The sequence below is a fragment of the Tachypleus tridentatus genome, chromosome 6 (genome assembly GCF_004210375.1).
Source record: "Tachypleus tridentatus isolate NWPU-2018 chromosome 6, ASM421037v1, whole genome shotgun sequence".
NCBI lineage: Eukaryota > Metazoa > Arthropoda > Merostomata > Xiphosura > Limulidae > Tachypleus > Tachypleus tridentatus.
The window spans coordinates 155204742-155218896 of record NC_134830.1 but is presented as its reverse complement, the minus strand read 5'-3'; the positions used below and the strand labels follow the sequence as shown (position 1 = coordinate 155218896).

The 14155-nt window shown below is 31.9% G+C and overlaps 1 protein-coding gene across 3 annotated transcripts in view; it reads left to right on the top strand.

Moving 5' to 3' along the window:
- The first annotated feature begins 12117 nt into the window (after positions 1-12117).
- Positions 12118-14155, top strand: part of LOC143254186 (uncharacterized) — a 50748-nt gene continuing 48710 nt past the window's right edge. The window contains exons 1-2 of one of the 3 annotated variants that reach the window (XR_013030077.1): positions 12120-12183; positions 12873-13309. Coding sequence is in view for 2 of the 3 variants with exons in the window: in XM_076508982.1 (XP_076365097.1) it covers positions 12172-12183; positions 12873-13256 (396 nt within the window). In the remaining variant the exon portion in view is untranslated. Of the gene's footprint in view, positions 12184-12872; positions 13310-14155 lie in introns of all 3 variants that reach the window. The other 2 variants (XM_076508982.1, XM_076508984.1) reach the window with 2 other exon arrangements.

The following is a 14155-nucleotide window of genomic DNA, read 5'->3' as shown; positions in this document are numbered from 1 at the left end:
TATTTAAAAGATAAAATTTATACCCATTAAAAACGTATTGTGATTAAAATGAGAAGCATTAGGGCCTTAGGTCACCTTGTTTATTTAATGGAAAGCAACAGTGCTATCTGAATTTTATTTATTGCAAATAACCTACCCTTGATATTAGCGATTTAAGTCACAAAAGTCATCGATAAGTCGATAGGAGAATAGAGAGGATATCTGTATTTGTGCAGTACAAGTAATTTTCACTTTTATTAAAGGGTAAGAATAAAACATTTTAACTTCTACTTTACAAGTAGCTGTAAGAAGAGGAGATTCATAAGTGTAATAGAGTGTGTGATATATTACTTGTTACATTAGATTACAGTGATATATATATATACGTGGTTTATATGAATATTTAACGAGCATTATATAAATAAACAAATTAAACATATAGATTAATTTGTAGTGCATATTGAAACCAATTACAACAGTAATCAAATAATTAACAGATGTCTTAAAACATAAACGTCCTCAGATTAACAAAGAGAAAATTTCTTACTATTTATAAACATGAAGATGACCTAATAAGGTGGAAACGTTGTTCTCTTCTTTATCTTAATAAATGTTTCAATATCCAAACCAAACGTCTTCAGATACATTTCCACTTCAATTAAGTTTCTCGTCGTCACGAATGAACTTTCCCAATCGTTTAAAGGTCATTAACGTTAATTACATAACTTACTTTTAACAACATAAACAATATGAGGTGTTATCTCAAGTTAAATAGCACTTTATATATGTTTTTTATTTTCGCAACGTCTTAGGATCTGAATTATCGCCGATAGAAATGGTGTTCTGAAATGTGAACTTTATTCAATTAACAAACTTTAGGTTTTTTAGTGAAGGAACAATATATACTTCAAATTACTATAAACTTTATGTTAAATTAAAAACTTTGTTTTGAAATATATTTTGTTTTTTTCGGTAATAGAAAACAGAGAACAATAAATTGAATAAAGTAGTAAATATCTGTCTATCTGTTTTTTATTGGTGTTTCATGAACCCGTTTCGATACAGAACTAAATGCTTGTTAAGGTTAGTTTCTACAGAATATATTTCGAATGATAACAATTCGAAAAAAAAATATTCTAGAAGAAATATTAATACATGGCCAAATATTCGACCCTGAGATTTTTCTTGTATCTGTACTCACATTCTTGTTATCGATATTTAATCAATAACCCAGCTGTTTATATTAGAGGTTGTTTTAAGTTTCTCAGTAATCAATCCTCCGTAACTTTATTCCATACTGTAGTGGTGTCAAGATGTTACAGTTTCTTCCTAGTTCCACTCATTAATACAGTGTCCATAGTTTCCACAACCCCTTTACAAACCTCGATAACGTCAACTTATTTCAGACTAAACGCTAAACGAGCATCGGAAACTTTCTCAACATGTTTTATAGAATTATTGTTGTTCTATAATCATCCCTGGTTCAGCTTTTACGTGGTCTACATGTTGTTGAAATTAGATGAAGCTTTACCAAGCTCTCGAACAGGACAAGTTTCGGATTTCATCTTATATGTTTGACAGGCCTTTAAGATGTGAATCAATATTTATATTGTTAATTAGCGGTAACTCTTTTATAGTCAATAGTTCTTGTCCGTAGGGAAATTCTTATATTTAACATATTTCCTGTATATTTAGTTTTACTTGTTAAGCTATAGAATAAAGTAATTCATTGGATTTTAGTAGAACAAGTTTTAGACAATCTAAGATATCCACTATTCTTTAATTTAATTACGTCAGTTCGATAACCGAAACCGATTTATATTTCATTTAGGGCATTCTATTGAAAAGATAAGTTCATTTTTTACAGATAAAATAATCAAGTTCCTGGTGTCAAATTTGCAAATATAAAATTATTCTATTTTTGCATAGTTCAGGATCACATACACTATGGAACCTTGTATATATTTCAGCATAACTTTCTCTGTCATTTCCACAGTTAGAGCTAACGAATGGTTTAAGTATACAATCCTAAATAATTTGAATCTTCTATCTGTTGCTTTCAAAGGTATCTTTATGAACACTCATTGTGAATCCTTTACTGCAGCTGTCTTTACTTCACTTGATGTACAATAATTTCATCTGACAGTTTATGTAATTCACTTGTACGAATAAACCATGAACTCACCTTTCTGTCTCCAGCTATTTACACTACTTGTACTGACGTAGATAACTCAGTCACACTATTTTCAACTTTAAATGATAATTGTTGATAATTATTCTGAATTCTGCCCCGGCATGACCGAGCGTGTTAAGACGTGCGACTCGTAATTCGTGGGTCGCGTTTTCGCATCCCAGTTGCCCTAAACATGCTCGCTTTTTCAGCCTTGGGGGCGTTATAATGTGACGGTCAATCCCACTAGGCTTTGGTAAAAGAGTAGCCCAAGAGTTAGTGGTGGGTGGTGATGACTAGCTGCCTTCCCTCTAGTCTTACACAGTAAAATTAGGGACGGCTAAGGTTTCTCCTCCTGGTTGGGGGTTGTTCAGTGTGCTAACAATCTACTCACTTAAAAAACCAGCCTGTCAATGAATCCGCAAGCGATTGCGGCCCTATGTTCCTTCACGGAATCGAGAGGCATAATAATAATATTAATAAATAAATTTTGAATTCTAGAATTGAAAACTAACATTTTAGTTTTTGCTTTTTGACGCTCAGATAGTCTTATTTTGGTAGGTATCAAAGTGGTATTAATGTTTACTAGGGCTTAATGATACATTTTTAATTTCCTTCATATGTAATTCAAGTTTCTGGTTTAATTAATTCATTATAATCACATGTTAAATTAAACATTTCTATAGATACTTCTTTTTGATGTTCTGTTTTCTTCTTTAATTCACGTAAATTATCTGTGGTTGCAAAAATTTCAAAATATTTCCACTAGTGTCTATTAAACCACGTTTTGGAGTTCGATCGGAAATCGGAAAGCTATCTTTAATATTCTTTAAATCTACTAACAAATATTCTATCTTAACAGGATATTGTTCATATTAGGTATTATAATTTTTAATTAATATTTCCTCTAATATCATTACTGAACATAAGATAGCTGTTCCGGAATTTGTCACATGAAATTGACACTGTCATCGAAACTAACATGACCACTCACGTAAAACGATTTCTCGAACAATATTAGTTCTTCTCGTAATCAAACTATTAATCGAATGTACTGTGGAAACGGTATATTTTCAGCAATTATCCACTTATCTCACGATAATATAAAAATTTCTTCTTCAATAAAAATCATGACCGTCTTACTCTCTAGTGGTATAATACACACATTCTTTACCGCCATGTTTACACTCATCTATATAATAATTATCGTTGTAAACCTGCAGATACGTCAACTGCTAAAACATATAAATCTTACAATCACAGACACATATTTATATAACTCATACAGTAATGTCTATATACATCCTGTATTGTCTACGTAATTCTAATTACAGCTATGCTTTTAACTTTATATATTGTTAAAAGGTCGTCGTGCACCACTAGTTTCGTCACTAAAGCTGACATTAACTCTATTAATGTCGTTTTTTTTATCCTAGGTACAGCTACAATACCTAGTACAGTAGTACAGTACTATTATTCGTGACAGTAGAAGCTTTCTTTCATAATACAATATTTTACTAAATACTATGACCTATATTCATTTTAACAAAAGAAAGCAGTAGCTATCAATCTAATAAAGTTCACAGTTGATGCTTTACCATCAGACTAATTAAACTTCGCTTTTGATACTACCATCTACAGTCAGAAATCATTATTCGATGTGATTTTACCATAATCTTAAATTAAAATATTTTTAGTCAACAGACACATACGTAAAATAAATTATTTTCATTTCCTTTTATATTGTCTGAGTCACACTAGATGGCACTATATTCCTGAAAAAAATTATTGAAAACTTCCATTTATTAACTGCAATCCTAATTTCAAAACATTAAAAAAACAATTAAACTTAAATTTATAGATTTCTACATTTTTTTTTCCAATTTCATTCCCAACATATAATATTTTATTGACCTATTTTCATCGTTTCCTTTTGAATAAATTACTAAAACAGCTGTACTTTACTTTAACACTTCCATATTTCCTGCATGGTTACAGTTTTACTATGATGCAGGAAAACAGTTTCATATGTTATTGTTGTATTTAATAAGATTCTTTAAAACTGTTAAACGTTTTAGGAGTCCCCCGCTGGTACAGCAGTACGTCTGCGGATATACAACGATAAAATTATGGGTTCGATTTCCTTCGGTGGACTCAGCAGACATCCTGATGTGGCTTTGCTGTAAGAAAGGACACGCACCCTCAAATAAAGGGACAAAAGTTTTGTTCTCATACGCTGGTTCAGTTAATTATGAAGCAAAACTTAAACAAATACGAATAATTTATGTAAATGAAAGATATTTCTGAAAAAACACCCATTCGAAAAATACCTTTTATTCTGTTTCGTTCAACATCCTAAGACAATATACAAAATTTCATTTGAGACGAGTTGAGGAGGTGGATGGTTCCTCCGAAAAACTTATTAGCAGCTGTGGAGGCCGATGAAGATACGGCTCTTAGATTTTTTTTATAGATTACTAGAGCATCATAATCTAATCTCGAGGAACATACAAATTCAAATTCAAAACTTCATATTTCATCTTTGTTTTCGTGTTACTCTTTAGCTGCCACTTGGGTAGAGAGCTCGACTCCCTAATCTGAGGGTCGCAAGTTCGAGTCCCCGTCACAAGAAATATGGTCGCTGTTTCAGCTATGTGGAAGTTATAATGTTACGTGAATCTCATTATTCGTTGTTAAAAGAGTAGCCCAGGACTAAGGGTGGGAGGTGATGACAAGTTGCCTTCCTTCTAGTCTTATACTGCTAAATTAGGGATGGCTAACGCAGAAAACCCTCGTGTAGCTTTTCACGAATTTCACAAACAAACGAAACCAAGTTTTAACTCTATTTCTAAAGCATACACCATCCCAACAACTGTAGAGAATGTTAACTATCAGTATCAACAAACTTTACGTCAAAACAAAATTTGAATGATTATTTGACTGTTGTTAAGCTGCATTTCTTTTATTAGCTTTTTATTTACGTTTAAGAGGCTCTTGCTCATTCAGTTCTACGTAACAATGTTAGTTGTTTTGACAACAAAGGTTTATGTTACATCGTACGTCGTATTCAATGTAACCTCAGAAGTAACTTGTCCTTATAAAAGTTTGATACTTATGTTATAAATTCATTACAAACGACATTTACTTATGTTCATTGTGGTGGATATATCTCACGATTGTGTGAGGTTAAACACAAAGCTACATTAAGGGCTATCTTTGCTTTGCTCACCACGTGTATCGAAAGTCGGTTTCTAGTTTTGTATGTCTCTGTGTCACTAGAGGGCGATATATTTCACGAAACAAAACAAAACTCACTGAAAAGCCCTATTTAATTATCGTGTTAATGAAAAAAAACGTACCAGGCAGTAGATTGGGGTCTACAAAATATTAAACCGAAGTACCTTTGCTATTGTTATTAAATTTAAGATTGTTGAAAAGGTGAAGACGAAACATATCCAGTTTCACGAAATATATATTTTTTCGTATTTTCATGACTAAACACCAGTCGCACTAAACATGCTCACCCTTTCACCCATGTGGGCATTACAATGTGGCGGTCAATCCCACTATTCGTTGTTAAAAGAGTAGCCCAAAAGTTGACAGTGGGTGGTGATAACTATCTGCCTTCTTACATTGCTAAATTATGGACGGCTAGCGCATATAGCCCTCGTGTAGCTTTGCGCGAAATTCAAAAACCAAACTAACTTATAACTATTCATTATTTAATTAACTTCTTTAATTAGTTCATGGCATACATTGTTTTACCTTTTATTAATGGATTGTACTCATGTGTGGTTTTAGATAAAGCTTGCTTTGAACCTCTACGTTGTAATTGTTTGGAATATTTTTGTTAGTTTTTATTAACGACAAAACCGTAGGTAAAACAAAAATATCTTCGTAAAGTTGTTCTTTCGTCTCATTATTGTATGTTATCTTTGAAGTTCCTGAAACAAAGATTTTCGTGATTCTTTGCATGTACACAAAAATATCATTAGGCTCACCTGGATCCTGAGATAAGAGTATAAGAAGCTTCCTGTCTGTAAGACGAGACGATTATAACAATGTTGATTGTTCAAAGAAAATTCGTTACCATTAACTTGGTTCTATAGCACTCGTCTGAAGAACGAGCGGTTCTACCTCATATTTACTGACGCTATACTCGCTTTACTTTGACCTTCGCTGATAAAGCGGTAAGTCTACGGAGTTACAACGCTAAAATCGGAGGTTCGATTCCCTAGGTGGACACAGCAAATAGCCCGATGTGTCTTTGCTATAAAAAACACAAACACACACACCACCCGTTATAAACTAGTGACGTCATTAAACAGGGACAGCAAACGAAACATAAATATGTAAGTCAACATGTATTCATTCACAGAAATGTTTTGTTCCTGTTGACATGAATCCTAACTGGATAGTGTTGCTGTACTGTTCAGGACAGTTCAGTTGGTTGTTTCAAGTTATGTACACAAATACAGAAGGGTCTACTTGGGATATTTGTTCAACAGGTTTCGAAATGTTTAGTATCATTTTAATTGGTAATTAGGGGTGGGATGTGTGATTCCGCTGAGAAAAGGCCTAATATTCTATACTTTGTATGTTCTCCTTTTGATAGGAAGTCGTTTTTATATTATCATAAGAAGATATCTCTGAAAAATCAAACTCAACTTTACAACGAAGTGTAAGAAACCTAAGTGTGATATATGTTCTGACGTCAAGTTTTAAGTATGACAGATTTAGTTTTTTCGGACATTGCAATAATTTCATTAGAATATGCAGATACTATTACTAAACCAACAGGCCTGTCCGAGAACTTGTGGCAGGGATGTTTTGAAATGAACCATATGAGAGTATCGTATAATGAACGATATTACTTTAAAGTCACACCTACAACTTTGTGTGTTAGGCTTAACTAATTCTGTTAAATATGACTTAGTCTTCACATTTCACGAAATTAAAAGTAAAAGTTTTACTCAGTGCCAACATGTTATTTTGAACGAAATCAAAATTCAAAACAAGTTGTTTAGTTAGATATCAGTTATCACACTAAGACTTCTACTCAGAACTTCCTAGTACACTGCGCCCTTGACATTTTTCTAAACGTGTAAAAGTATTTGACCCTTAAACGCAAACGAGATGCTGAAAACTTCGTGTCTAACGTAACATCAATAAAGATTGTTTTTAAATGTTTCTAGCACCACTTAAACATAAGCATCAAGAGAATTGCTACATAATGAGAGAAAAAAACGAAACGTAAAATTACCTTAATATTGTTGTCTGGTAATCGAAATCGTTAAAATCATGTTTAAAAATTGAACAAACCGAAAAGAATTTGAAGTAGATAATAATTCCATTTGAGTATTTCAATACTTTTATTTTTTGAAAAAAAAAATGAAAAAAGTGAAAATGTTTGTTTGTTGTTTTTTTGAATTTCGCACAAAGCTACTCGAGGGCTATCTGTGCTAGCCGTCCCTAATTTAGCAGTGTAAGACTAGAGGGAAGGCAGCTGGTCAACACCACCCATCACCAACTCTTGGGCTATTATTTTACGAAACAATAGCGGCATTGACCATAATGTTATAACGCTCACACGTGCTGAAAAGGTGAACATGTTCGATAGCCGTGTTTGGGATCCGAGACAAGCACATTATGTAATAGTCGAACGCTACCTTTCTATCAGGTCACGCCATGTCTACGTGTTTAATAAAATATTTATTGTTTGTACTTCACGTTGTCTTGTTTTTTAATAATTTAAATAAAAGTAGATCAGCCTGGCATGGCCACGTGGTTAGGGCGCCCAACTTGTAATCTGAGAGCCTAGGGTTTGAATCCCCGTCACACCAAACATACTCTCTCTTTCGACCCTGGGGTCGTTATAACGTGATGGTTAATCCCACTATGCGTTGGTATAAGAGTAGCCCAAGAGTTGGAAGTGAATGATGATGACTAACTGCCTTCCCTCTTGTCTCATACTGCTAAATTAGAGACGGCTAGCGCAGATAGCCCTTGTCTAGCTTTGCGCGAAATTCAAAACAAACCAAACCTTACACATTACACTAACATAGATACGTTGATACAAATACAGCTATATAATACCTCACAAAATTTATTATATACATGTCTTATGAACTTGACAACTTTAATTAAGCCCCTTAAAGCGTCTTTCATATCAATCACAGGTCACATTAAGTAAATTATATATATATAAAATAAGGTAATTTTTGACATTCTTTTAGCAATAGATTTTAACTGAAACATATCTTCATACCATACTTCAGAAGAACAAAAGTTTCTAATGTTTACTAAGACTTAGGAGAATTTCTGGTCATCTAATTGAAGAGACTGGTTTAATCAGTTCATTACAGTGACATGTTAAGTTAACCATTTATATTTATACCTGTCTTTGTTGTTCGATTTTCTTGTTTAATTGACGTAAATCGTTTGTATTTACTTATGCGAACAAAAATTTGAAAGCATTTTCACCTGCGTCTATTTAACCACGTTTTCATGGAATCCGATCGGAAATCGTGATGCTATATTTAATATACTTTAATTCTAATAACAAATTTCCAAATGTCAACAAGATATCGTCTAAATAAGGTGTCATACTTCTTAGTTCCTCCTTGTATCATCCTTACTGGACATCAGATTGCTATTACCTGATTTGTCATATGAAATGACGTAATATTTTCCGAACCACCGTCATCGAAATTATCACGACTACTTACGTCAAAAAATTTGTCGAACAATATTACTTCTTCTTGTGATCAAACTATCAATCGAACATAGTGTAAAAATTCGAAAATTATTCACATATCTCATGATAATATAAGATTTTCTTCTTCAATAAAAATCATACGCGTCTTATTTCTCATTGGTAAAATACGTTCTTTGCCGCCATGTTTCCACTCATCAAAAGGATAATGAAGGATAGTAAAGCGACAGATATTTCTACAACTAAAACATATAAAGAGAAATGTCCGACAACCTCTCAGACACAAGTATATATATATACAAAATATTAAATATTGTTTATTCACGTCCCACATTGTTAACTTAAGTCTAATTACAGCTACGACTACTGCTTAATATATCGTTAAAAGCTTCTAGCACACCAAGTGTTTCATCAATAGAGCTAACATTAACTCTGGTAATGTCATTTGTGGGTCTATGTACAACTACTTGGAAACAAAATTTCACTCGTTTTTAGTAGGGGTAAGGATTACTTCTAGTTGAGTTGGTACATGACCACGTGATCTAAGGTTATAATCATGGGAAACAGTATCATCTTACGTCGTCATAGATGTTCTTGATACACAGACCCTGTAACTTGTCCTCGATACTAATGTGGTATTAGCGTCTTCTAACTCTTAATTTTCTGTCTAGGCTTTACTTATCTCTTCATCGTTATAAGATAAATTTAATTTATTCGAATAATAAGATTGGACTTTAATTTTATTTTTTGTCAGTTGCTTGGTTTTCATCAATCATATATTCTTAAAGATAGGGTTTCCTTTCTTCAGTTTCTTTAATCTATTAACATGTACCAACTGTTTTCTTTTTTTTACACATTTTTGTATTCTCAAAATGGATTGAACTTGTTTGTTTAAGTGCTCTGAAAGTGTCTTTCCACAGTTCTACTTATTTCTTGGTGTTTCCTCTCTTAACGATAAGGGTATATGACAACAATTTATATATTAATTTTATTTCATTAGGTTCGCCTTTTTATTTGTTTGTTTCTCTCTATTTTGAGCATGTTGTATTAAATGTTTTTTAATATCTCAAAGACTAACTGCAGTCTCTGTAAAAGCTCAGTCTTGTTATCATAACCTTCTGCATGATAAAATATTTTTATGGTCATTATCTCTTGCTTTGGCAGCAGTACATCTCTACCATGTAATAGAAAAAACGGACTTTCCAGAGTAGACTCATTTTCAGCACTTTTGTAATAAATGAACCAGCTCTTCCCAAGTTTTATTATCTTTCTCAAAGTATTGAGAAATTATATCTCGCAAAGTTCTGTTGAATATTTCTACTAATACCGTAGCAGCTGGATGGAAAGCAGTTGTTTCAGTTTTCTGGACACTTAACAATTGATCAATGTAATTTTCTAACGTAAAAACGAAGTTACCATCTCTATTCATCAGAAAGTACTGGGTTACACCGTGTCTCGCTGTTATGTTATTTGCAAATGCTTCAGCAATCGTTTCCGCTTTTTGATCAGGCAGCAAGTTATTTATTAACTCATCTTTATTTTGTTCACTAATCTCATAATCTAAATCACAAATTATTGGGCTACACACTCACGTTAAATCAACAGATCAATTTTAATATTTAATTGGAATTAAGCAGGATTGGTGACAGTCGATTTTTTTTTTTGATAATACAGTTATTTTATAAGATACCATGGTATCTTGCCATTATTTTTATTTTAAGAAATTAAAATAGTGGCGGTAAGACTAATTAAATTCACTGTTGGTGCTTCACCATCATCTACAGTCAGAAATCTTTATTAGATGGGATTTTATCATAATCTTGAATCAAAATCTCATTTGTTGACAAGCACATAGAAAAAAAAAGTTTTTTTTAAACTGTTTGAGTCACACCAGATATCACTATATTTCAGACAATATTTGATAGGACATATTTATTTATCAAAGAAATCATGGTTTCAAAACAATTAAAAAATAAAACTTAAGTTTATAGATTTCTCCATTTTTGTCCATTCCAGTCCCAACATACAATATTTCTATTGACATATTTTCGTCGTTTCCTTTTCAATAATGAACTGAAAGAATGTTGTAGAACAGTGTATTTGGCTTTACTTTACGTTAACACTTCGATATTTCCTGCATGGCTACAGATTACCTGCGATAAAGGAAAACAGTGTACCATATTATTGTACAATTTAATAAGATTCATCAAAACTGTTAAAGGTCAAACAGTATTTCTATATTCACTAGCTTCTGATGTAATGACCCAGAAAGGATCCAAATTTAATAAGAAATATATCGATTCATTCGATATAACCTATATTACAGGTATTATAATTAATAAAGATAGTGTAACTATCCTTAAAAAAAGAATAGAACATTCCATACGAAGCACGTACCAATTACTCGGAAACAAGCTGGTAAAGTAAAGTAAATATTCACATCGATTTTAGATCTGTTTACAGCTTTTTATTGAAACACTAATGAAACATATTTAATGAGAACATGATTTGCTAATCACACATACTATACCAACTGTGAAACAATTGTTATTAAATAAGTATCTGACAATAAATAATTAGCGTTTGGAAAGTTTATTTATATTCAGTTGTGTTTGTGTGTTTTTGTTATTGCAAAGCTACATCGGTCTGTTGAGGTCCCCATACGTTCAGTTGTCTGTATTATGAAAATAGAACACTAAAACATTAAGAAATAATTATTGGACGCTCCGTATAACGTATAATTTAAGTAAAATGTTAAATTTTCACCTAACTAACGTTAAATAAACTTATTTAAAAAGTTTCACATAACATAACGTAATTGTACCTAACCTAAACTCGTTTGGAGTGTGACAAACAAATAAATAATAATAATGTATAACATTAAAAGAAACAAATTAAAGTTTTTAATAATTCAGATTGAAACGAAGGGAAACAAATAACTCTGTATTTTACTTTTGGAAAAAGTAATATAAACCCCATAAGGCTTATTCAACATGATACCGTACTTTGAAAGTACATCAGTGTCAGAAAGAAAACTGAAAACATTTCTATAAAGTTTGTGATTTAAATTCGCTTGTCAATACATCTGGAGAAGAAGCCAATTATAAAGTATGACCTTTGTATAATTTGAAATCATGAAATAGTAATCTGGGTTATAACAGTTTCGTAACTCAGAGCTGTGGCCTTCACTGTGATTGCGTATTTACAATACGCTATAAAAGTTCGTAAATTTGAAGAACACTATTAACATAACGAGCTCACTTAGAGCCGATATCAAGGTCTTTTTGCTTATTGCACTGGAATAAAGATGAGGCTAGTGGTAAGTGTTTTACAGCTTATTCTGTAAGTTACTTATCGGTTAAACTCTAGCACAGCTCACCGGAGACAAATAGTTGTATTTGGTGCATGGCATTATTCCAGTATAAGAAGTGGCAAAATAATATGAGATAAATAGACCAAAATTAATTTCTGTTCATTATAGACCTGATCTCATTACATTGTTAGTGAAATATAAATTGATAATATAATTCTTAGAAAGATATTCAATTTCAGTATAACAGAATTCCCAGTAAAATAATACTGTGACAAACGCTCTCGTCATATAAAACAATAAACAAGAAAATTATGTTGAATTTACGATCAAGCTCTTCGCGCGGAATCTGTCACAATACCAGTAAAATAATCTTTATGTTCACTACATTCACTAAATTAATAAGTCATTTCTATTACAATTATTAATACAAATTAGGCTAAGCGATTTGGACTAAACATGAATAATGCCATTTATTTTATACATAGTTTGTTCTATGTTTGAACATTTCGCAATAAAATATTAAAACTTTATGGAGAAAAAGTTATAGGATAAGCTAATTTACATCGTACTAGTTTGTGTAACTGTTTCTCTCTGTGAAATAACTATGGGTCTACAGAATTTCCTCACAGAAGAAGCAAGTAGTTTATTTTTTAATGGTCATAGTTTCATAAAAAAAAATATTTATTTTTTTACAGAATTTCATTCTACTTTTGGTGATTACGGTCTACACTGTAGGAAGTTACGCTGAAAACGGAAGTGACAAAAAAACCCGGAACATCCACAATGGTAATAGTGGATACGAATATATAGGGGAAAATAGCAGAGCTCTTAACAGATGTAGAAATAAAAGTGGTTTTGACAAGAAACCAGATTTCGGAATATGTAACGAAAATAGAAGATACAAGAAGAATATGTTTAGAAGAGACCCAGACGTAGGCTTGGTTTTTTTCAGTGACCCTAACTTAAGAGATAGGTTAAGAAGAGGAACAAGAACAGCAAGACAAACACGTTCCGGAGGAAGAAGTGAAATATTTTATATTGAGCTAAGAATGAATGACAGTTTACATTTGGACACATAAAATCGTATTGGTGGATGTTAATTGGTAACAACTCACTTAATTTCTATGTCCATGTTAGTATAAATAAGTAATAATACAACATTTAAATGCGGAAGTATTTCAAAGTTTCACTTTTCTAATAATAATGTTAATCAATTTAACCACTAGGCCATACCTCTCGGCTCGTGCATCTGAGGATTAGTGATTGAAATCCTTATCGTATGAAACATACTTGTCCTCTCATTAGCAAAAGAGTAGTCCAAAATTTTCATAATTCGTGACTTAGTTCATGTCTTTTTTATTAATGTGAACATTATCTCACATGATATAAGAATGCATTCTCTGGTCTTTTAATAACAATCACACCATATCGTCACTGCTTTGTTAACTTTTGTAAGAAGCTGCATTGTTAACTTTACTGTTTTTAAAATTGTTGAATATTTAAAGAGTTTTCAATTTCTCAGTGTTAATATAAGTAATAAGTTTTCTAAGTAATGTGTAATGTCTAAGAACTTAAATTTTATACTCATTAGAAAAACGTATTGGTATGAAATGAGAAATATTAGAGCATCAACTCACGTTGTTTATTTAATACAAACTACACAGTGGTGTATGTGAGCTTTGTTTATCGCATAGAACCTACATCACATGTTTGCGATTGAAGCCACAAAAGTTATTGATAAGTCGTTGGGAGAAGAGAAAGGACTGTTATTGTTGTACATCATAAGTAATCTTCAGTTTTATTAAAGGGTAAGAATGGAACATTTTAACATCTACTTTACAATTAGCTGTAATAGGAAGTAGGAGGAGATTCATAAATAGCGTCTGTGATATATTATTTGTAACACAAGATCTCACTGGTATATATATATATATATATTTATATGTTATAATAAAATAACTTACAACAACATCCACAG